At 36.9% G+C, this 26,247-nt stretch overlaps 1 protein-coding gene across 3 annotated transcripts in view; it reads right to left on the reverse strand.

The window, feature by feature from the left end:
• The window catches only part of SYT1 (synaptotagmin 1), a 269,749-nt gene that overhangs the window by 58,050 nt on the left and 185,452 nt on the right, over nucleotides 1-26,247 (reverse strand). For 2 of the 3 annotated variants that reach the window (XM_085320510.1, XM_085320511.1), the window contains 3 exons: nucleotides 22,782-22,904; nucleotides 19,330-19,497; nucleotides 15,915-16,082 (listed from right to left, as the gene is read on the reverse strand). In XM_085320510.1, the coding sequence (XP_085176636.1) occupies nucleotides 15,915-16,082; nucleotides 19,330-19,497; nucleotides 22,782-22,904 (459 nt within the window). The remainder of the gene's footprint in view (nucleotides 1-15,914; nucleotides 16,083-19,329; nucleotides 19,498-22,781; nucleotides 22,905-26,247) is intronic. The other variant, XM_085320512.1, reaches the window with a different exon arrangement.

The raw sequence follows: 26,247 nt of genomic DNA on the forward strand, positions 1-26,247 counted from the left end.
CTTCACAGATCTCTGTCTTCTTTTTGCAAACTATCTATATTTATATATGTATACATAAAAACCCCTAGTTGATTCCATTTATTTTAAGTGCCTTAATTATGTAATACTCTCCAACGCACTGGTAAATCAGATTTGAAAGCAAGTTGGGCAATAATCTGAACCAATCATTGTTATTAAAAAAATTAACGGACAGGTTCTGTCAGCTCGCTTCTTTTTCTCCTCTATATTACATTTTTAACTGTTTACAGAAAGCATTTTTATTAATGCTTTTTAAAAAGCAGAACAAATAGAAAGAATAAACACCGTCATTATTAGTGGAAGATGACACTTCATGGTCATCAGTTTAAAAGCATTGCAATCAGTGTTGGCTCTTGCAAAATGAGAAAAGCAGTGGCTGACGGTACTTGAAATCAAAAATTAGCAGAAATGCACCCTTTGATTGCCAAACAGGAGACCGTGATGCCAAATGTACTGAGTTCTTAATTAAACAAGAATATGATTTTCTTCAATAAATGAGAAAGGTGGGAATGAATTAAAACAAACATAGATCCCCAAACATCATAGACTGGCTTTCAGTAACTCTTTGCCTACCCACAAATGCTTGCAGCTGGCTGTTCTGCTCTAATGATTGCATCTCGTTCTGTTTTGCCACTTGGCTTCTCCTCAGCTCCTGCCTGATCATATTTCTAAATGTCACTCACGTTTATGCAGGCTACTGCACAAAACAAAATTAATTTAACTGAATGGCACATTAATGTTATTACTTTTGACAGCATGGAAAACTTATTAACTATAGCATGTCACAAGGCTAGTCTTTGAGTGGGTAGTCTAAGTACAACATTGAGAAGAAATGTAATATATTTGAAACTTTTTTTTTTTGGATTATCAGACACTATGAGAAGTCAAATCACAAAGCTTTCCCATAATTATTAGAAAATTACATGTGTATTGCACTCTACAGATAATCCTTGTCCTACTGTGATAGCATACTGGAAGGTACAGCCCAGCACCCTTGTTTGAGTTGAAAACAGCTCTTGTAGTAAGTATGGGCAGTTTAATGCTTAGTTAGTGTACTACCAAAAGATTGTGTGGTTTCTGAARGTGCTCAAAGGCTTTAGACTATGGATTGAAAATGTAGCATACATCAGAAAATATACATGGTCAGTAGGTATCAGGGAACTGTAATAAAAAGCCCAAGAACCAAATCAATTATGGATTCCTTATTTATACCCCAAATAACATCTTATATATAGTGTACTATTTTCCTTAAAATAACACATGCAGATTTTGGACAGRGTCAGTATTCCATTTTATGTGGTGATGTATTAAAACCTTGGCACGAACATAGTCCTTGCTACAGTGGCATTACATTTTCAATTAATGACAAGACAGAACAAATAGATTAAACAAACCAGTAGGTGGGAATGAGTGGAATGATGGAATGAGTAATTCYCTATAGCTTCTGGTAAATTCTGCTAAAATCCAACATCTCCACTGAATGATTATCAGGTGAATTCAGTCATGCCATTACTGACACTATACCGTATATTTTTGTTTGAGCTGCAAGAAGCACAAAGATAAATTCAGTGGAATTTGTGGATTAACTTCACAGACAACCACTTTTTCCCCCTTTCTTCTGCAACAGAATAGAAAGATCTTGCACCTTGACTAGTCAGAGCTCCACTACAAACAAAGGGTTCCCTGTGCAGTGACACTAACAGAGTCTAGTTCATTCGACTCCCGTGGGTTTATTTTCTCCCATCTCCTGCTTGCATTAACACCAGCTCAGCTTTCATGTTTTCCCAGGACATCCCCCTGCACTACCCTCAGCTTTCTTCCATGACTGCAGATCACAAACCCACATAACACAGAAGAGTTGCTTCTTTAGGAAATACAGCTGAAAAGGAACTGGGGTTGCTAATGGCCAAACCACATTCAGGTAATGTGAGTCAACAGCTGAAAGGTGAAGTCTTACGACAAGACACTTCTCCATTTGTGATTTAGCAAGATGATAAGACTCTTTGCTTCAAATATAATTTTATCTAGGCTAATACCATTCTTCTATTTCCGTCCACTGCTTTTGTTCTACTACGTTGTGCTATTCTATTTCTGTCTACTGCTTTCAGCTCAGGCAGGATCTGAAATCCCTCTCTGTTCTCCATTTGGGAAGTTGTGATTTATTTTCCTCTTTYACTAACTTTTGTACTGGATATTTTTCCAAAGCCTCTAAACATCCTGTTAAGGTGGGATAGGGTAAAGGATACAGATCTGGAAAAGAGGCAAGATGAAAATCCTCAGAAAAGCTCAAGGCTCTCTTTCTCTACTGCCTCCTGGTTTTAAGGAACTCAGAAATATATAAAATGCTCTCTCATATCATTTCAATATTCAGTAATTTCCCAGCTAGAATGAAGAAACTAATTTTCTCAGAATATTTTGAAATAGTAAGTTGAAACAGTGCATGAAGAATGAAGAAACTCTTTCCACAGCCCTATGCATTATAAGTTTYAAGTTCAACTTATTAAGAATTTTTGCTTCTAAACTACTGCTACGTATTCAATCCTATTGACTTTTCCTTACCAGACTCATGTCCACTTCTAAACCAAGCTTTCAAAAAGATATTTTTATGAAGATACTGACATGTATTACAGTTTTTGGCTAAAAATATACAGACAAAAACCTCTTTTATTATTCCACTTTCCTTGACTATTTCACTTTGAAAAATGTACTCTCTTAACACATTCTTTAGGAAGACAAGTCAGCTCATCAAAGGTCATCGTAGCAATCAGTACTACACACTGAATTTTATTAATCTCTTCAGTAAGAAGAAAGAGGTCACTGCAGTCATCTATAAAAATCTAGGAAAGAAGACTCTACTTATCAAGAGATCTCTGGCTCAATGATGTTCATTTTTAATAAATCTTAGTCTGGAAGGGAAATTCCAGAAGACTGGAACACTGCTAATGTTATGCCCATATTACTCAAAAAGGCCAAATGGGAAGAAGGTGGTATCTATCGGCCCATGTGCCTTTTATCGAACCCAGATAAAATAAAGGAAGAACTCATAAAAGTTTGCATTAATTACAGTTTAAAGGATACAAGATATAATGAATGTGTAGTCATATGGTTTTATGTAAAATACGTCTTGTCAGCTAAAACTAGATTCATTTTGTGACAAGACTGTATATTTGGTTTAATAAGAAAACATTCACTAAGCTATTTCAACTTACTATTTCAAAATATTCTGAGAAAAATATTAGTTAATTTTCTTTTTTTTTTTTTTTGTTCTGTTCAAGGTCTACTGCTATTCTTATAAATGTAAAAGATAAAATTTCTACTGATAAAGTTAACAGGTGATGCAAGAATTAGCATAAGCATAAACARTAATGACAGAGGTTGGTCAGTGAGAAAGTGCTAAATCACTTAGCTGGAGTCAGTCACAGAAAGTACATTTTCTCACAGCCAAAAGCAAAAGGTATACATCCTAAGACAAAGAACTCAGATTGTATCTAAGTGTCTACTGAATCTGGAACTCTCTCTTACATGGCAGTGCCTCCTGGTGAGGATTTAGGGTTATAAGCYGCAGACTATGAACTGCTAATGCAACACTATGGAACAGACTCAGCAGTAAGAATGAGCAGAAGTAGCAAGTGACTTTGGCAGGAGTATCCAGAACATGGCATATGGTTCTTGTGTAAATAATTTTTAAAGCTGCTGCAAACTAAGAAAAATGTAAAAAGCCAAAACTCTTATTGGAAACGGGGAGAAAAAGCCTGATAGAGATAAAAGATGAATTTCTGTAGCTTTTTGAGAAGAGGATTGAAAGTGACTTGATTACAGCCATAAGTACACCCATGAAGAGGAAAYACCAGTATTAAATGGCTTGAATCTAGTGAAGAAGGGCATAACAAGAGCCAAGGACTGGAAGTGGAATTTAAAAGCATGTAAATAAGAAATAAAGTAGACAGTTTTAACTCAGAGAGAGAATAACTGCTGAAGTTATCAGAGAAGTGTATTTTTCTCCATCTCCTGATGTCTTCAAATCAGTAACTTGTAGCCTATTTTGATTTGTAGACCCTCTAAGACTTTCCAGCAGAGGTGCAAAGCTGTCTACAGTGAATGCAGGTCTACTGGCAATAGCCTACTCTTTGTGAGATCTCAAGCAGAATTTTCCAATGGAATTTTCACAAAATTCTGATTAGATTATATCAAAATGTTTCATGGGATACTTGGTTTTAGTGATCCTCCATCAAAAAAACATGTTGGATAGTGTTGAAAGGCAGAATACCATGAGGAAATCAGAGCTTTCAAAGCTTGTAGTCTATGGCCATGTAACTATGATGAACTGTCATGGTCTGAAATTCAGATTGTTGCTAGCTCCCTGCTCCAGAACCAAGCAAATCTAGCTTCCAAGCTTGTCAGGGGGTTTCCTCGTGCTCCCTCCCTCCCAGCTTGGCATGGGAGGGCTGGGGGGGAGGGGTAACACACTATCTCCCAGATGCTTCCAGTTTCCTACATTGCCTTTGATTACAGGGGATTCTTTAATAWGCTCCTAAAAGATTTAGGAGCCCTCCAGATTTAGGGCAGACAACCTCATTTTGTTTAGAAAATATCCTATTTGACGGAAATAGTAATATTTTTAATCTAAACAAAAGGCTTTTGAAATGGCATTTTTTTWAAAAAAAGATAATTTTAATGCTAGCTAGTTTAGGATCTATGCAAGTAAAACAGATAAAATTTAAAGAACTCTCATATTCAGCAAGTCAGAAGAGCGCCTATAGTCGTGTCCTCTGGTGATAAACCCAATGAATCAATGAACAGGTGCACTAGAAAGTTGAAGAAGCATRTTGCAGTGTTTACATACAAGATATTCTCAGCTTTATATTTAGTGGTTGCACTTAAGGATGATAAACTAATATCATCCTTAAGGATGATAAGCTAATTTTTAAGATAGGGAAGATATAAACAGGAAAGTTTCAGTCTTAAATTCTTATATAATGTGACCAGTGTTTGTGCTCGCAGGAACTTGCACTAATCGTAAAACTCTGAAGTTAAAATCCAAGCAGAAAGCCAATATTCTCAAAATCCAAGCATATGATTGCTGCTGCAAATGTAGTAGGGCTTAATTAAAATCTCTTCTCATTTAAAATTATTATGTATCAGAAAATATTAATTATTTTGGAGTTCTACGTTTTTGAATAAGAAGGTTGTAACTTTCAATACACTGCATGTGCATTTTTTTCAGCTAGGCAGATGGATAAAACTGAAAGCACACAWTTGTCCATTAAGAAATCAACCAAGAGTTTACCATCACAAACATACATTCTGAAGAAATGATCATGCCTTTTAAGTGATTTTAAATGCTGTAATGATTTCAAGGACATGTTGAAAGGTATGGTCCTACACCTGGAGAAATATCATTGTTAGCTACACCAAATCACAATGGGATTAACTGTTCCTCATTGCAAAAATGGGTGGGGAAGCCCACACTCCAGTACATATTTAGATGGAACATCACATTCAGATGGAAAAAAAAATGGAAACAGCGTTTTTTGAAGGCTCTGATATTTATTTCATATAAAAATGTTTAGGAGTGACAGAAAAAGAAAATGCAGGGACAAAAATTAATATAAAAAGAAAGGAGTCTTGGTTACAGCGATGTGCTGTGAGAACTGAAGCTTCTACTTTGTGTTGCAGAATTGCAATAGTTGTACCTATTTTCTGTACAATAGGTAAAAGCAAAAAAATTAGAGTAATCAAAATTAATTCAAATGACCTCCTGGAAAACTTGCCTGCTCTAAAACATCACAKAAAATGAATGTTCAGCCTGACTGATTAATGTAAAAGTCTGAATGAATAAAACCACTTTCAGCATAATTCACTGCTATCTAATTCTGGGCCGGGCATTAACAGAGAGGCTGGGGATGTCAGCTGCAGACCTCGAGGCACTCGCGTGAGAGTGAGATGCTGCCAGCTCAGAAGCCTGAACTCTAGTAATCAACAGCAGAGATCCTGCAAATTTTCAGTTATTATGGAAGATATGGAAAACCAAAAGTAAACTAACTAGGTTCCAGGCAACCCAGTAGCTCTGAAGATTACCAGGAGCAACTTAAACAGAACTGAAAATTGGTTAAGGATCTAATGGAGGGYTCAGGCCTCATCTGGCTACAGCCATCTGTACCACCAAGAAGCCGCACTGCCCTGTTCTACACTGACAGCATCGCAAACAAGTTATAAACTCTGCATAACAGTAATCTTCCAGGGAGTGATTTAAGCAAGAATTTCAGAACAAGGCTTTCATCTAAGAAAACGAGATTTGAACTCAAGATCAGCCACAATTGGAAAGAGACACTGGAGAAGGGCTCTCAAATTTAGTTGCGATTATCTGTGATGGCGGAAGAGGCAGTAAGTCCTAATTCTGTTCCATTGTAGGGGAATGCACCTAGCTGGTCAAGCAGCAATGACATACGACATACTGCTTCAAACTCTCTTCCACATTGCCAGTTTGGAAATTCCTGCCTTTGGCGCTACTTCAGCAACAGTAATTGCAGATACCATCTTCAGGAGAATGTCCAGGCCTCCATTTCACTGGATTCAATTCAAGATATTTCTCTTTACCTAGTGTTAGGCCATCAAGAAGCTCTGAGAAACAGCCAGACAGGATCTGGGTTCAAGAAGGAGAACGGAATGGAATTTCATCCACACACTGATGGCCTCAGCTCAACATGAGTTGCATTCTTCTCTCAGTAGATAGCAGGAACAGTCATTCTCTGGCAATGAGTATTTTCAAGTCCTCCACAGAGAAAATTTTGTACCTGAAAACTGTGTGTGGAAGGGACAGAGCAACTGTAGTACCACTCCATCCACCTATGCAGCCAGGCAGCTGTCCAAAACAAAAAAGGTCATTGTAAATGCAGTTAAAGGCTGCTGCCAAAACTATTCAAGTCTTCATAAAAGCTTTTTAAGTTCCATCAGAAGATACATCATAAAAGTAAGATCTATTTCGGCTCTCTCACACACACACAGAATGAGAACACGCTGAGGAGAGAGGAGGCGGAATGAGTCACACAACTCTGACCTCTGGCCAGTGTAGATACTACAGGTAACAGCAGCTTAAGGCTGTGCAGGCTAAAAAGTGCTCCTTGATTATTGTTAACTGATTCAGGTGTTTGGAATGATGGTAGAGGTTAAAAAAAASCCTGTAAGAATGACAAACTAAGAAATCAGCCCAAGTTCTATGAATTCCTTCCCTTCTGTGGTTGGTGATACAAATGTCTGGAGAGAAAGGTAGAGGACAGAGGGAAAATGGTTTGAATTTAAACAGTGGCATCATCTTGGAGTAAARTTGCTCACTATTAGAACTCTAGATGACAGAGAGGTTAAAAAACAAATTGAATCGTGTATCACCAAAATTATAAACGTACATGCTCAGATAAGCTACAGAAAAGCATTTATATCTATCTTATTTTCTTCTTTAAATTTTATGTATCATATATAGTTACATATGAACATCCAAGAATAATAGTACTTGCTTTGATCTGTTTGACTGGAAGTGAAAGTCTAGCTATGATCAGTCCTTTGAAAGACCTGTGTACATGGCACAGACACCAAGAACCTAAAATCTAGAAATGTCAGTTTTCCATTAACCTACAAGGCAAGAAAACATAAAATGCAGAAACAGAGATATTCTACGAAAAGGGCTTTTCCTGCAAGTTATTATTTTGTATAACAGCATCCTACCAAGACTGAATTAGACACGAACAAGAGAAAAAGGCTGCACTATTCCAAAGTATTTAGAATCTAATTTAAATCATGATGTCCTGACTGTCTTTTTCTTCTGTGTTATGATAATAACAATCACAGAGTAGGCTGCAGAAGGAAAGAGGGAAGAGGTACAGGGCTGACTGTACCAAAAACATCCAGCTAMATCAACAGTCTATATGAGTAATTTCTTGGGCCTTTGGTGGAAGGTTGAGTTTAACTAACAGGTAACTTAGGAACAGGTTATCACTATTTATATCTATTACCTATCCGGCCTACAAATAAGACCTGGTAATATGCCCTAACTTCATGCCTTCTACCTCTTAAAAATATTATCGTAAATACAATAAAAGTCCAATACCATCAGACTGCTAATACAGTACTATGTTCCAGATTCTAACTGTGATTTTTCTAAAATAAGGACATTTGGTGCCAATTTGTGTCACAGGTACAATGCAACGTGCTTCAAGTGCCAGTTAAGCACGTTGTTAAACTAAACTGAAACACAACAGGCTCTGAAAAGAGGTTAAATGGTTACTATGGTAATCCCTGACATGGTACAAATTGGTGTTTAAGAGCTGAGAGAGGAAAAAAAATGAAGGAAATGACTAATCTCTCTCTCTCTTAGATTACTATTCCTAAATCTTTGTCTTCAAGCTTTTCAGAAATACATCTTTCTCTGATCTTTCTGGAAACCATGGTCCTTTAGTTCTACATGGAGTGGGCACAACAAAGATAGAAGAAGAGAGCCACATCAGATGCCTCAGCTTTTCTCTGAGCAAGCCGTCTCCGTCTTTGAGAGAGCCGCTCTTCCTTCCTGCCTGTCACTGTTCTGAAGGTTGCTGAGAAGGTTTCCTGCTAATGACATTTATGATGGAGTATTTTGATACAGTCATCTCACAGCTTCCCTTAGCTCCTCATCCTGGTTCATGAAACAGCAATCAGATAATGACTTTTGTCACTCTGTCGGTTTGCAAGGAAAGAGGACAAAAGGACATATGATATTAAACATCTAACGAAGTTTTTGACTAGAATCCTAGTGAGGGCTGCAGATTCTACCCTTGGATAATGCATTTACAGATGCTGTMATCAGAAGAATAAGTAAATAAATAAAATAAATAAAAGTCATGGTGCAGAATAATMCAGGAAAATTGCATTTACAGCATATTCTAYGGTCCTTTCACACCAAATGGCAGATTCTGCAGGTGCATATACAATCTCTCCTGGATTACAGAGCTATTATTAATAATTGGTAACACTCCATAGCAGATTGTGGCTGAATTCCCTGGAATTCCTTCTGCAGCTTTAATSTGAGACACCTCCACATCACGTACCTTTAGCACCTTCCCCTCTCAGCACACTTCAACCCATGCAAATGACTGATATGGTAACTGACTGAATTACCTGCAGGTAGATCACAGAGTATTTCCAGGATCTAAGCAATGCAGATTCTGCTTAAGTCTTGCTAACATGAATTTTTAAGCCTTTCTCTCRCCATCTTTCTAAAAAGCCATTACAGAAAACCTCTTCAAAACATTGCTTTCCAAATACTACTGTACATTTAACATCCAAGTCCAGTGCTTTTGAATCTCCCGTGGTTGGCCTGCCCTATTTTCTCTGTCAAGCTTTTAAAAATATCCTATCCTTGAGCATTAAGAACCAAAACAACTATGTTACAAGAGACAAAAATGGGGAATCTTTCTTCCACTATTTCCTTCCTTTGGCCTTGTAACTCCATTTCATTTCAGTGAATTTCTGCAAGGTCTTTAGGAATGTGCCTTGTTGCAAATCATTATTAATATTATTTTGTATATGGATTATTAGATGTTTACACTGACCRTAGATGCACAGGCAAAGATGTAGATGCAAAGGACCCCCTTTGTCAGCACAGTTGTACCTCAAGATGCCCTACTGCTTTTGAAAATCAATGGTAATAAGTACGTTTCTGACAAATATGCAAAGCAAGCTTTTCTGATCTCTGGAGAGAATACTATCCGGAAACCAATGGGCCCCATCAGAGCCTGAATTTAACACTGTCTCCGTACTTCTGCTTCATTTTTACTGTCTCTGTAATTCAATTTAATGTCTGTAAAGAAAGATAGTTTGAGATGAATCAAGACAACTTCCCTTTTGATTTCAAGGAAGCCAATTATGTTCTTTTTGTTATGAAACAAGAGTGCCTCTGATCTCCAAAGGTGGGTTTCTTTTCCAGAGAGGGAGTAAAGAAACAGAATATTCAGCAAAGGTACATGGTGGGATTGCCGAAAATTTCAATATGAAAGGTGAGAAAAGAAATGTAGAATTCTAATAGCCTGGAATGAAGAGTTGCAACTGCTCTATTTGAATCATAGGGTTTTACGTTTCAAATCATAGCATTTTAATATCTTAAATTTCAAGATGAAAAGCAGATAATTAGCTGTTGAAGAATTTCACATCAGGCTTGYTTATCCTCAGACTTAAGCCATCTCCCATATTTTAAGAGATTCTGTTCTGTTCCCTGTCTCACTATCAAATTCAGTTCCTCTTGAGGACAGCCGTTGCACTACTCTATGCATGTTTAACATAGTGCATTTACTGTATGCAACTCTGCCACAAAATTTGAAAATTAAAAGGTCCTTAGATTTAAAATTTAAAGTTTTAAGTGGTTGTAAGATGGGGTGAACTTGAGAAAACTTGAATACCATGCAGAAAACGTAGTGATCCAATTTAATATGCAGCTAAATAAAGGCAACCTCACATTTTAAATTTGTCTGACACTCTGACAGCATCTCCATAGGGATAATGATACTTTCTTTTGCAAAGCACTATGATATCTGCAAAGCTGTATAAGAGCTAAGAGTTATTATTAGAGATGGGAAGAGGCCTATTAGATCGTCTGTCCATCTCTGGTAYAACGGAAAATGACAGTGATTTGCTGCTGTGATTTGACAGTGACATTTTTACAAATGTCCTTTCCTCTAAACTCTCTGCAAGTGTCAGTGCTGAGGATGCAATGAGCTAGATGGCTTACCAGTTTTGTCAATCTCCAACTTCTATGAAGGTTACTGAAGGTACTCTTGCTTTCAACTTATTTTTTGGAGATGGAGAAAAGAATAATCTGTATGAATAGCATACATGCCAAATTTCACAGAATTAGACTTCCATATTCCAGTTGCAGACTGCCTGCATCTCCTGTGCCTGCAAGGAAGTGCTGTGGCACCTCTCCTGCTCARGGCTGTGCGTGGCATACAAAGGAAGCTGTAGTACTGCTCTCTGTCTGTCTGGTGTGTCCAGGTTCCCACCACAAGGGCCATGCACAAAAGGTGCCCAATACAGCACACTGCAACATGAGCACATCTGCATCAGATAAACAAATTCATGGTGGATGTCGTGATGTATAATGCATGGAGTCGTACMCGCTGGCACTCCTAGTGGATCTGCAGAAGTGTTTGTGCTGGATTCTGGCAAGCAAGGTCCTTCTCCCCAAGGAAGAAGGTTCTGCTTCTCTACGGCTTTCAAAGGAGAGCCCTTCCTGTTCCTCTTTGTATTCCCATACTCCCCCAAATTTCTTGGAATGCTTGCTATGACAGGTTTTGAATTTAAGTGCCAATATAACAAAGTGTCTGGAGAGAAATTGGTTGAAGTATGCAGGAGATGACTCTCAATATGATTCATACTGCTGTGACCGAAGGAGAGGTCTGTCTGGCCTTCTGTACTGGAGTGATAACAGATATTAAATGCAGTGTGTACTCAGATAAAGTTAATGGTAGTGACATCTGGTAGATGACACAGAGGAGCAAACTCCTATCATCTGTTTTTTTACACTCTCTGCCCAAACCATTATATGTCAGACTTGGTAATAGAGAACAATCTTTCAGTATCTACCATTCTTCCCTGCCATGCTCTCAGTCATACAAGACTGAAGGACTATTAGATACACCACCCACCATATATTCACAAAGGTAGTAGAGCTAAAAGCAGCTGGGGAAAAAGGATTCAAGTACTTAGCTCATTAATAGTGGCCTCTCCAATACTTAGCAGTCATTGCGCAGACTAGTACACTCCCAAAGCACTCCACAGTCATAACAAAAGTTTATGTAGTCTTTTACTTTCCAAGTGCTTAACCAGTAAACATATTAATAAGACTTTTCCCAGAAGAGAATGGAATGTCACAGAGATGCCATTCAAATGGCTGGGCCTTGAGAGGTAGGTAATCTTCAAATATTTCATTAAACCTTCATCCTCTGCCACGAATTTCAAGCCCATATAGAAAAAAGGATGGAAAGTACAATGGAGCTTTATGAGCAAAAAGAAGAATAACTGCTTGTAAAATTATATCCTCTTCTGCGGTTATAGTGCTCATTAAATTGTATATTCTATGATGTGCACCAACTGAATTCTGCATAAAGTGAAATGAATCTACCGATGCCACCTAGACGACTATTTCAAAGCAATTGGTCATGTTTGCCTCTGATGTGCTTTGGTATACATCTTGTTTTCAGGTCATAATGAAAACATTAAGAATAGTTTGGTACACTTAATCGACAATATATTTAGAATTCTAATTAGTGGTAGGTTGTTAGGAAGTAACACATCTATCCAAATGCCGTAAGGGCGAAAAACAAAACAAAACATGCTATTCTTCACATGGTATAGACTATCTACAGATACACTTTTCAGGGACAAATTCACATTTTGCAATTACAAAATGTAAACTATTTTGTAAAGATTTTTTGTGTTAAAACATAATTACATCTGTCATACAATTTTGGGAGGAAATCCAGTTGCTTAAGGTTTTAACTCCAAATTTATCATGTTTTCTTACAACTAGTGAGCCAGGCTGCCACACCATGCTTATAATCACTAACAAGATATAAGGACATGTCTGTTGCTACACATCTGGCTTAGGTAAATCATGTTGGCCTTTGCACTTGCAGTACCGTATTTGTTAATTCTGAAGCCAGGGTACTGCTTCATGTGCGTATTTGCAAGCCAAAGTCCATAGTAACAATTCTGTACTATAAAAAATGTCTTGAAGTTACACACATGTGCAGTMTACATAAGATAAAATGTTTCTGTTAACCTATTTCAGCTTCCCAGGTGTTCTCCATCTCCTCACCACCTGATAGTTATAAAATGCCAGAYAGATCAAAAAGTAAAGTAGTATTACTCTGAAGTTTTGGACATTTCCTAGTAGCTAACAGTGATATGAAGTGACACAGATTGCCTCAGACAAGCTGTGAAAGTATCAGCCTTAATTGTTGCAGGAGACCAAAACCCACTAAGCACCAGGTATGCCTGGTCCTACTATAGGCACTCTGTTTAACTTTGGGTTTTGGTGCATTATGTCTGCTGCAAATCCTGCACAGCCTGCTGTATTAGCTGATACCGCTCTCCTGCCGCTCTCTGTCCCTTGCTTATTATGGCATACATATTGCCAGCTAAAGTTTGTCTGGCRTCTTTGCTGCTGAGCRAAGAGGCTGGCACACTGAAGACAGKGAGCTACTTGGCAGTAGTCAAACATGGAAACACGAATGACATTTCCTGTGGAACACGGCTCCCCAGACCATTAAGGATGTAACTCTCTTGGTTTTTGGTAGAGATTTCTTCCCTACATTGTGCTAAGCAATTCTTTAAATCAGGCTCAACATAGGTGTGGTAAAGGTTCTAAAACAGTACAAACACAAATGAAGACATTTCGGTTTAACGATACTTGACTTACCTAACTCTTGCCTAACTGGTTTCTATGGGATCACATTTTATTTGTACAGTAAGCTCAAGAGCTCTTGTAGAGAAGCAACAATTTTATCACACAGAAAACTAAGCTTAACTAAGTCTCCAGCTACTGTATGTTATGACAATTTTCCATATTCCCTGGATCCTTTGGATGCTTATGAGCAGAGATGCAGAAGTGAAACAGAAGCCTCTCTTTATTATAAAGAAAAAAAAAAAGGGAGTGTGTGCTAGCACATTTTTTCAGGTACATTTTCACAGGATCATATAGTCTGGCTTCTTATTAAAAAAAGCCACACTTCAGTGATGGCTTCAAAAAGGCCCTATTAAAAAAAAAACTTTACAAAAATGACAATGTTTTTTCTGCATATGCAGCACATGAAATATGAAAAAAGGTGAGGGCAGAAGCTCAAATAAGTATTGAAAAAAGCTAGTCTCTTCTAGTTACCATGACCCTCATGCAAATATGGTATTTGCATAAACAAATGACAAATATATGTAAAACTACACATCTGCCAGTTCAGTTGGGCTCTGAAAGYACAAATAAGGATCATCTTAGATTTATACCCTGCTGCAAATTGTTCAGACTTCTTGAAATACTCTTCCAGTTTCCAAATACCATAAGAATTATTTCTTTGAACTACCTTCTTTTATTTCAATAAAAAGTTCCTTTCAAGTCAGAAAGTATTTCTGCTTCTTATACCTTAAAATATTTCAGTACTAGAAGGAGCTTACACTGGTCAATACCTTTTTCAAGCTACTTTAACATCATTTTGTATTAGCAGAGTAGGAACTTTATGAAGGAATCAAGGGAGTGGGTCAGTCTGTGAATGTGAGATAGCAAATCCAGTGTTTTGTTCCACAATGTAAATGAAAGCCCACTCTAATCTCTACCATATTATCAGTCACCTATGTATGGGAATATTATTGTTTATGTTCTAAAAGGTTAAATTTATATTAAAAAGGTAGAGATTAAATTCTTTTTTGTGCACTTTGTGGCTATATTTTATGCTTTTTGCAACAGAGAAACAGGAGACATTCATATCACACATATTAGTAGAATAAAAGTTCAGTCTATAGAATTCAGAATTAGTGATACTTAATAAAATTTAGAAGGATTAGAACACTCTAATTTCACATTTTTAGCTCTCCAGTGTGTTTGGACTTCAAAGGCATAAAGCCCTTGAAGTGTARAAGTTTTTGCATTTTCATTTTTAGCTCTAAGAGTGGAAGAAAAATACACTGGGTATTGTGGTTATCAATGTCACAGGCAATTTCAATTAGAAAGTCCTGCAAATAATGTCCCAATCAAAAAAAATCCCATGCAGGACAGCCTCAATGTAGAAATAACTTTCAAATTAATAAGAAGTAGAAGAAATAGATCTGAAAATATACTCTTCAAAAACAACACTGTAAAAGGCAAGACTATGAAATCTACCATCTTTCAAAATCTAAGAAGGCAGCATGGTGCTGTTGAAAATTAAAAAGGGGAATGGAAAAAATTATTTGCTGGATTGTGCTCAACTTGTATTCTGAATCCAATACTCAGCTTTTCATCAYCTGTATTAAGGAAAAATGTCATCCAAAGATTGTTCTTTTAATTATAGAAGCTGAGGTTGGAATACAAAGCAGTTTATTAGCTAAATCAGACAACAAGGAAGTGAGACTAGAATTCATTCTTCTCTCAMCAGAGAACTGAAGCATGCTGTGCACTCTGACTATTATGAGTTGGCAGATATTATCTASCAATCAAAAGGAAAAATAAAGTAAAACTGAGTAGAAAATGTTCTTATAGTAAGTAAAAAGGTGGCCTCGTCAGTATGAAGAATCTCACAGAATGCAAAATTTAGTTACGAAATATTTCCAAAAAGTATCTGGTGTACATGTACTTACTAAATAAAGAACCTACAAGATGTTGACAGAGAGAGGAAAATAGTATAAGGTGATCAATAGTAGAGAAGATGCTGCTCATTCCAAGATCTTTGTTAAATGCATAATTCTAATCAACGATTATTATTGTATAGCAGTTCAATAAAACAGTAAAGTATTTCAATGAAGATCTGCCATTATCTTCACACACAATAAGATGTTTTGAGATGCAAACATTCAGAACTATTATGGCCACAAAAAGCCTATGTGCACACTGCTCTTTTAAAATGCAAATTTTAGGTACACAGACCGTACCAACTCAAGAAAAAGTCAAGCTCATGAAAATTTCCTTAATATGTCGCTTAAAGTATCAGAAAGATTGATTTAAAAATATCCTAAAAGTAGGATTAATACAGGAGAGTGTAGCATGCCAATAGCATGTAGTATTGAAAAAGATGCTTATCAAAAATTCTGATAGCAGATGGGAACTGTCTTGGCAAAAAGATGTTGCTTGTTTTACTGTTTCTCCAGCTGAGGATAAAAGCATCCTGACAAAAACAAATGATTTTTCCTACCTCTTCCTTCTCAGCACTTTGCAAGTCTCTCCACTCCTCTGTCACATGACCAAAGTCCACTGTGTTCATCGCAACTTTATATTCCCCAATGATATCATGTTTGGAGAAACGATCAAAGTCATAAACTGCCATCACTAAAGTTTTTCCACCCAGCTCTGAGTATGGCACCTGTAAAGGAGAGAAAAATGACAAACTCTCAGACAATAAAGATGAGTCCACTACAATGCAAATCTATTTCTTTGGTTTATCAGCTGTCATCTCAGGTAAATTGAACTGCAGGGAAAATTATGAGGTATATTTGTTTCAGCATCACCAGATGCAGTATTTTTTGAGAAGAGGCTATAGCACTCAATAGAASCAGGTGGCAGCTCACTCATCACTCTCTGGGTTTTTTCCATTCCACTCCAAATTATTTGTGGGTGATGAAACTGAAACGGGAAGCCCAATTATTTGCACTGAAGACATATGAACTTTTAACACAATAGTATCTTTTCCTCAATAAATCAGCTGTCATCACTTAGAAATGGGTAGCTCTCAGACTGATGAAAAAACAGAATTGGCTTACTGTATCTGACACAAAGTAATTAGACACTGAATAGTTCTCTTACAGTACAACTACCTATTACTTGCCAAGGCATATTTTTCATTATTATACCTTTCACACTGTAGACACTAAGGTTCATTCTAAGTCACATTGCACAGTTAGAAATCGTGGTGGCAGAAAGCCAAGTTCTGACTAATTCTCCAGCTGCTCTGACGGGCTTCGGACAGATGCTGTAGGTTAAGATGTTTATGAGTCACATTTTTAATATTCAGACAAAGATGTGCAGTTCAGGTAAGCTACACTTGAGTGGCTGTCTGGAAAAGTCTGATTGAGGARTTGTTTGGACTTAACATTGAATACTTGCTCAATTTGAATATATTTTGSAAGCATAAATGGTTTCCATGGGTTTCAGTAAACATTTCTTTATTAATTGTCTATACAAAAAGAGAAATGAAAGCATGGCATTATAATTGGCCATGCTAACAGCTATATGTTCCRGTCTGTTTAAACCCTAGGAGCCCGACGTACTTTGTTACTGTTTGRCTTCGACTTGCTTTTTAAAATACTGACTAATAACATGAGTAGCTTTTCTTCTTCATGTTAAATAATGTTTAGAAGAAACTTTTCAAGGTGAGGGCCAGCTCCAGTTTTCATTATTGTGTACAATAATTCCAGGAGCTATAAGGCTGTGYATTGTATTAAAAGGAAATAAATACTATAGCAAAATCTATTCTGATTCTATAAATTAGTTATATAATTAGCATTCTAAAAAGCTACAGAAGGCAAGGGTGTATGGAAGACAAAATTCTAAATAATTTCATATGCATTTTACAGAGCATTAAAACCAGGAAAATAGAAATGTTTTAAAGCTTCTTTTTCCATCAGTTTAYAATACTGCTTAATGGATCCCATCTTTTGGATTGCATAAAAAGACTACACTTATTCATTTATTTATCACTAACTTGACTTCAATAAAGTYTAGTTATTTTGCAAGGAGATCTATGCTCCCTCCATTTGGCGCTTCTAAAGCAGCATCAGCCTTGTTTGGGGCAACAGAGGATGTTCTTGGCTCCTTTAAAGGCTTGTTCCCCTTCCCTGCTTTCTACTCTGCTCAGAGATATTCAGCCTATTGACTTAATGCAGGTGAGATACTGGTAGAGACACACACAGAGGAGTGTTTTTCTTGCCCTGACAGATTGCTCTGGACCCAGTCTAAGAGAGACCTGCACTGCGGAGCTGCACCATGGGTGTCTGAGAAACGGAAGGGGAGTAACACAAGAAACCACCTAAAGAAGATAAGGGACGGGGTTTGGGTCTCAAGAAGGAACAGGGCAGAGAAATAGCCCCTCTCTTTCTCCTCAGCCTTTCACTGCGAGGAAAGCAGGTGGCTCACACCTGCAATCCTGGGACAGGGCAGCAACATGGAGCCGGGCTGCCCCAGAGGCAGCTCTGTGCCATAGAGGGGTAGGAGGGTTGCCAACAGCAGCCATGCAYTATGCAAGTGTTTCAGAGGAGCAAGGCTTTGACAAAATAAGTGAAATATTGTAGCGGTTCCCAGAAAAGTCATTTATTAAAATTGCAGCACTAGTTCACTGATATTCTTGGTCACTTGTCTTTTTTACTGAAGTCTCCAGAAGAATGATAGTATTTGGCATGCTTGGTTGGCTTTCTCTAGAGTATAGAAAACAGTATCCAGGGGATGATCAGGACCTTACTGAGATGCACCTAACCACCTCTGCCAGTTCTTGCTTAGAAAGCTGTAATTTTCTTCTGGAGAGTAAAATCTGAATATTAAAGATGTGACTGAAAACAAGTGGACATTATAGCCCAGGAGTGGATGCTCTGATTTATAATTTGTGCCTTCATTTTCAATGACAGSATTATTGGTTATTTCTGTCTCTTTTTTTTTTTCGTTTGTGTGTGCTGCACTGGAATCTGTAATTTATAACTCTGTTTTCTTTTAAATAGTCTCTTAGGAAAGCGCAAGAAAAAAATTCATCCCCACAAAAGATTATTATCTTCAAGGGAAAAAATAAGCTTATGCATGCAGTAGTAGTTGTGACCTCCAGGGATATCTTTCTCATTGAATGATTACACAGCCTGAGACTTTCCCTGTTCCTGTTTTCAATCTGTAGCTGTCATTATAAGACTGGGCATAGAGAGAAAGGCCTAAAGTARCAGCAGAGAAATCTACATTAGGAGAAGGCCTTTGAAACATGCTGAATTGAATTCCTTTATTGTATTTAATTGGAGTTTAGGCATGGCTACAGTTTTAGGAAGACACTATTGATAGATACTATCAGAAAAACTTTAATATTACAATGTTAATCCTGACTACAGTTATTTAATATTGRTATCATTAACCTCAGTCAGAATTTCTTCTTATATGTAAAGTAGTATAGTAAAGAATTGATATGACAGGATAGATGCAAAGTGCAACAAGATTAATCTGATGTGTTTTCCTTCATCCATTTGCCTTCCTTGAGTTTTAATTTATTTTTGAGGGAAAAAGAAATGGTATACTGAAATTCATAAATCAGACAACAAAGATATTTAAAGAAAATGCTTTAGTTTTAGTAAAATTCACCTGACATTTATCAAAATGTCACTCTTTTCCTATTTTCTTATAAGTAGTCTCCGACCATTACATATGAATCAGACTGCCATAAATCAGGATAGCTCAAGTCTTTTACACCTGGTGAGGATCTGTCCCTGAGTTATACCRTTCTTATCATTAGATTGAATTTCAGAGGTTTCTGCAACTGAAAAATTCACTATGCCTTGGTTACCAATAAACTAAGATGTGTCTGATTTTGTAGCATGAGATGACTAGCATGCATAGTGATTAAAGAAAGAYGTTTCAAAAAATACCTTGAATGTAAATTGCTCATTGAAAACAGGGTTAAGGGTCTTTCTGTGCACTTTTGTCTCRTATTTCTTCTTCTTATCAGGTAGAAGGAAAACTTTCACATAGGGATCAGATGTACCACCCATATCTAATGCAGGCAGCTCAGCTGCTTGGATGATCCCAACCAAAAGCTGAAAAGAGAGAAAAACAGCAGAATGAAATTTCAAATAGGTATTTATAAAAAAAATGTAACAGAAAAATACACACACACAGGAACACACACACAGATACACACACACRTGTGCGTTATTTCTGGTCTATGAAAAACTGTCTTCCCCCTTTTAGGAAACTCTTCAAGGAAGGCAACAGAACCAAAGCTATAGCCTACAAAACCAATTATGGCAGATGCAGACTCTACAAAGGCTGTTTTTAAGCAGAAAAGAGATTTTTAAAGGGCAGCTGATTACAGCTAAATACAGAATTCATCTTTTTAAAGACTGCAATCAAATAACTTTCAATTGCTGTTGCCTCTTGTGAATTATTTTTCTATGCTGAACACCATGAATAGAAATCACATTATTAAACAATCAAGAATGTATAATTTTGACCACAAAATTTGTATTCTAAATCCTCAACACAGAACCCTCCTCACCCTCAAACGCAACAAGGATATACATCAAGTACAAATCTTCAGGTAGAACGCCACTGAAAACAAGTGAGTCTTGCAGTTACCTAAGTAACCTAAGTTACCTATGGATAATGTTTTCAAAAAAAAAAAAAAAAGAAAAAGAAAAAAAAAAACCACGTAATTTCTAGTAACTAAGTTCTAATGTCAATTCTTCATTTCATTGCAAGACAGGCAAATTAGTTTCTTAAATGTCATTTTAAAAATAAAGTGGGATTACATTTGAAACTTTTAAATGCAKTGGCCATTTTTGAGTATTATAAATGAAGGCTTATATTGTTCTAAACTGATCTCTACTACAGTTTATACTATAATAATATGTAGACCTCTCAATCTATGTTAGGCCTCATCAGCAGAAGGAAGTTAGGGGGAGGAATATATTTTTAATCTTCGTTTCATGGACGTGGAACTAATATAAATATTCATGAGACTCACTAAGATCAACCTGAAGACAAGAGATTAAGAACTGGGAAATAAATCTGAAAAAACGTTCTTCTAAATGAGTGCATTTGCCAAGTATTTGCTCCTCTCATGGATGAACTCTTTGAAACACAAACTCCAACAACTGGAAAACAGAACACTATAGTCAGGCTAGGAAGCTCCTAGATTCAAGATATTCTTCAAAGTTGGATTTATTTCTGCTGATTTTAAATTCATAGTATGGCCTGCACCCCTTCCCACCTGTGGGCTCTTARGCTCCATGAAGCATTTTTCTTTAGCTGTATCGAACACTTTTCCCTTTTTGCTCTCATTGTTATTCTAAATGCATAATCGTTCATAAATACATTAATAGGCTCAGCGTCTACATCAAGTCTTTCACATCAAAGAGTGAAAGACAAGTCTATGACTTTTAGTTAATAGTGGAAAAGCAATTCACCTCCCTTTGAAAATTTCTCTCCCTAAAACTGAAGCATCAGGCTCTGAAGAGTACTTTGGTCATCTCATCTCCATTTTTAATCCTCTGTAATATGGTGAATAACAAATGAATTTCTGGTTTGTAGTTTCATGCCACCAAGCTACAACAACCTAACTAAACCTCTTGTTTTACTTTTTTGTATTATCTATCCCCAAACAAATTCCAGAGTGCAACCCAGTTTAGGGCAGCAAAATAAAATAGGAATAACTCAAATAATTTATTACCTTAATTAAATACTACACACTTTCACAGAGTTGTTGCTCTCTCATCCTATTTCCTTTTGTATAGTTCTAAAAATCAACATGACATTTCCTTCAACAAAATTCATAAAGAAAGCTTGTTTTTATATTCTAAGAAAACTAAAATACATTTGTCAGAACACATTTGCAGATTTTGCTTTCCCCCTTTAGATCTTCTGCTTTTGAAGGATCCAGTATTTCATACTGATTTCAAGAGGGATCAGTGTGACTCATCACATGAACTGGGAGAAGGATTTTGTTGAAGAGTTTGCTTTGGGAGTTGAGGAAAAGGTACTTTTGCCATAGGTTCTTGAAAAGCTTCCGAATTCTTTTGTRTCCTGCTTTGACAAACAAGCATGGGTAGTCAGAAGACAGTCAAAAAGATGGGGAAATACTATATATTATGCCAGATCATAACTGTCTGCAAATAAACTGCTGCTGACACAGAGAATTTTCTTAATTTTTCTTTCTGTTCTTTGTCTTSCAACAAGTGAGTGTGCTGCATTACATAAACAGCATCAGATAAAGAATCTGAATTCATACTGTGGAAATAAGTCACAAGTACATGTAGAAGTCAGTTCAGACGCAGYTRGAGTTAACAAGGATTTCAGTTCAGTAGTCATTTTTTTTCCCTAAATAGAGAAGAATGATGTGTTTTGATTGAAGTTGTTAAAAAATGAAATATGTGATATGTGTTTTCAATTTCACTGGAAGACATGCAGTAGAAGTAAGGAAGATGTTTTCATGTGTTTTGCCCTAAAGTGAAGAACAGTGAGTTTTAACGAGAGCCTACAAATTGTAGTAATTGATGAAGGTGACCACAACCATGGCAAGAAGCCACAGAGTGGGAAAAATACAGGCTATCCCAGAATGCTGGCCTGACCAGACCTGTTAAGTGGGTTGGTTCTATATTTACATCACATTAGAGTCTCTTTTCCTACTGAAAACCTGGGGAAGTATGCCAAAGTTTGGTCTTACCAATGTAACACCTCAGCATCAGAAAATACTACAGAAGGAGTATCAGCCCTTGACTGGAGATTCTTTCTGTCCAACTTTCCTGTTCTTTGGGAGATAGATCTTTTTATTTGGAATCTAGTATAAAACTGTCTGTTGGCTGATAGACATACTTTTATGGGGAACAGCAGAATCTRATGCAGCAAGTTAATAAGGCAAAGTGGGGTCTTGATACAGTGACAGGAAGCTACTCCCGGTAGTCTTACGAACTTGCTAAAAGACTGCTGATGAATCACCTTACTTCCATGTTACTTTCCTTTTTCCCATCTTTTCTTTGCTTCCATTTTAAACGTCTGAAGGCAGATGCTATCTTTTACTGTCTGTATGTAGACTCCATAGTATAATGTGGTTTCATATTGATTGGTGATACTTTAATATAAAGTACTACTAATAATTAGATAAAATCAAGTATTCAATTTTGATTAAAGATGTAATATGGATTCAGAATATACTGAATATCAATTTAGTAGTACTTCTATCATGAACCTTCAGTCTTGCTTGCTCTCTCTACTCAGTGGAAGCAAAYAAGGTTTTCAGAAGTACCTACAGTACCTAAATGTGTTACTTCACTCTTCCCTTGCCCACATAGAAATGAAACRGCACAGATTGTGTGCTTCAAACCTGGTTATTCTGGAAGTCATAATCCAAAGAATATTGGATTTTCCCTAGTTTCTCCACTTCTTTGGGTTCTTCTTTCTCTTCCCCATCAGTCAGCCCAGTCTCAGCATCATCATCCTTAAGAGCCTAGAAAGAAGGAAAGTAATACTAATATAAAAGGCTAGCTCTTAAGTACAAGTTCAAAATAGACACTGTCCTCAGATCTATTGTAAAGCAATTAAAAGCAAGCATGACAGCAGAAATCCATATATGCAGTTTACATATATATTTATACTAATTAGGTTGCTCAATAAAACTTCAAAATCAGCAAGCAAGCAATGGAAGTAGGAAGAAAACTTCTTGGAATATTGCAAGCAACAATTGTTATAAMACCTGGAAGTAGAAAGAAAACATAAACTTGATATTAAAAAATTCTTCTGGACTCGCACTGTCTCTTAAAGAGGCACAAGGAGGCAAACATGCTATTAAATAAGCAAAGTCACATCATTCAACTTACAAATATCTTGGCAATGTCAAACCTAGCTGTGCATGCTGTGAATTGTTTGCAATCAGCAACATGTTTCTGTAGGTTTACTATGACAAAGACAATGTGCAGTGGATGAATTCTTCCTACAATCATATGCCAAACATTTTTCATGTTTATTTAGAATGAATATGGAAGCAAAGTTTTCACCATGCCATTAGCAAATGCATGTTTCCTCCTTCCCTCCSCCCCACCAAAACCCATTTCCTTTTTCTTCATTCTCACTATAAAGCTAGGCTGAACTAAACTGATTGAAAACTGATTTTAGTTTGCTTAGAAAAAAATACAGAAGAAACATAAACTGCTTAGAGTTTTGTCTACTACACAAAACCTGCTACTTTTAAGGGACACAGCAGTTATCTTAGATTCTGTGCACAATTAAAACACTAAGTGGTATCATCATTTTTGCTGTACCAGAAAGCAGAAGTGTTTGCACTGTGAAAAATGGAATTCATACAATTATTAAACCATATGAACAATAACTAGCTATATAGTTTTCATTCAACCAGGTTCTTACCTGAGCAAGAACTGAAAAATGGGCCAAAGTAATGAGSCAAACAGTGAAAAACTTTTGTGGAAAATGTGAAAATAAATTTGAGAGTGTGAAAACAAAGMATCAATACTGTGCACCTATCTAAAACTGTTATCTGCATAATACAGAAGGCAATATATGGTTATCTATGAGAGCCTTATCTGGATGAAAATGGCTTCAATATGGAGCTTCTGCTTGCACAGACAGATTATAAACTGCAAGATTTGTTCTGTCTTGTTTTGTTTTTGTTCCTTCACAATGTTGGATGGTCTGACGAAAGCTATAGCACTTACAAATAATAGGTTGCAGCTGCAGCTCTATATCTGAAGAGAGAGAGAAGTTGGAACAAAGACTGGAAACTAGCTATACCCATGGTTGATGCTGGTTGGTGAAAGAAAGAAAGACTATAAAAGCATTTGCAGTCTCGCTCAAACATGAAGACAGCAGGGCTGTGCAACAGTGTGGGTGTGGTAAGAGAGAAGATTGATCTCTGAAGTAGAAAATGTTATTTTTCAGGAGCCAGTTCTAAATTCAAAAGGTCAGACTGAAAATTGCATAGAATTAAGCAATTATTTTTCTACTTTTGAAATAAGCTAGAACTTCAGCTGATGTAGCTCAACTGAAATCAATGGAACAACATTGATTTATGCAGGCTGAGGAGCTGGGTTAGCATTAAACATGTGAATGTTAATGAACAACAGACTCAGTTTACTAGGAATATGAATTACAGTGTGTGTGAATGAGATYGGTGAGGGAGGCTGATAGTGGATGAGAATCACCTGTAATGTTTTTGAGCCAAATCATTTCTATTTGGAAGTGCTAAACTGCCTGAAATGAAAGTCATTTTGAGTTATTTTAATTCCTGAGCTGGTAGCGAGTTCCCTGGCTGTAGCAAACCCCCACTTTTGTTAACAGAGAAACAAACATGACACTTCAAAACTGACAGGCTCTAAGGCAAGAGGGAACTGGAYTGGAGAGAAGCCAGCCCGAGGCTCAGCCCTTGCAGGACCATACATGGGGCTTTCAGGATATGGACTGAGATGATATCAGACTCCTTCCGTTCACTAGGAATAAAAGTAAGCCTCAAGACTCTCTGATCATGAAAAATTATGAAGATGTGACTCACTCAGTGCAACCGAGGCAACAACATCTGTCTCAGTCCAGAGACACTAGGAAGCAATAACTCACAGTTGGATGTTAACTCCAAGACACACTGCTTTGAATCATCTCAGTACTGCCCCAGTAGAGAGCTTCACAGTAGAAGAATGATTAACAGCACCTGTATAGTTATCCAGACAGATATATCCTGGTTGCTGGGATAAGTACTGGCCACTCTGCTGCTACATCTAGTGTTGTTACGGGATTTTTTTGAGGGGGACTACTCTACAGCCATTCCTCAGGGATAAAAGGGACCAGCCTCTCTGATAATGCAAAGAGAACTGTCTATGCTATTTTCTAGGTACAATGCATTTGTAAGCATTGCATTGAGGCAATAGATACATCTYTGTATTCTCTCTCTAGAGAAATGATAAACTCCTCTGCATAGCTAAACAACCTGGGAAATGCCAAAGTGATGGGTAACCCAATGTGAAGAAGTTCTTACGATATGACTCTAGAAAATAATATGAGAAGCAAAGGAAACTATGTGCTTCTTGCAGTGCTTCAACTTATGCAGTTAGAACATGCCGAATGATTGGGAAACTCTCCTCCACAGGTTATGGCAGGCCTATTGGAAGGTGAAAGCTATTTCCCAGGAGAGAGAAAACGGTCCACACTACTCACATCGGCCGAGGAGCTACATGATTCTTTTTGACCTTGACTCAGAAATACTGAAGAACTACAAAATACTAAGAACGAGACAGAGTGTTCTGATTTTGCCAGAGTTGTGGAGCAGGGGGAGGGAGGAAATGACAAATGATTATCTCTAAGCAGTCTGTATATAATAGTTTTTATCTTTAAGAGAGGAATTTGCTTTCAAACTAGGAGCCAATGCTTTAAGAAGAAGTTGAGTCAAAGGAAGCACAGAAGTTTCTCATGTTTGATGCAGCTGCTGTGTTCCAAAGAGAAGGAAGAATTGGATTGCTTCAAAGCACTTGAAACACCCCATAGGGATTTTCATTTTGTATTGAGATTCTCCGAAAGATCAATATTTAATGGAATAGTACTGCAAACCTCAATTTATAGCACACTGTACAGGATCTTATTGTTGTATTGCTACAATCAATTAAAATACGCAGCTATATTTTACTGGTTTTGGAGACAATAAAATATTTTTAATTACAAGCCAGCCTTTTCCTCAAGCCTCTCCAACTGACATAATTGCAATCAGAAAGACTGTATTTAGATCCAGAGGAATATAATCCTTTCTTTTCCTTTCTTAATAWTTAATTCTGTGACATTTTTAATGCTTTTTC

The sequence above is a fragment of the Rhea americana genome, unplaced genomic scaffold, assembly GCF_003343005.1.
Source record: "Rhea americana isolate MKP2758 unplaced genomic scaffold, rheAme1 scaffold_64, whole genome shotgun sequence".
In the NCBI taxonomy this organism is placed as follows: Eukaryota; Metazoa; Chordata; class Aves; order Rheiformes; family Rheidae; genus Rhea; species Rhea americana.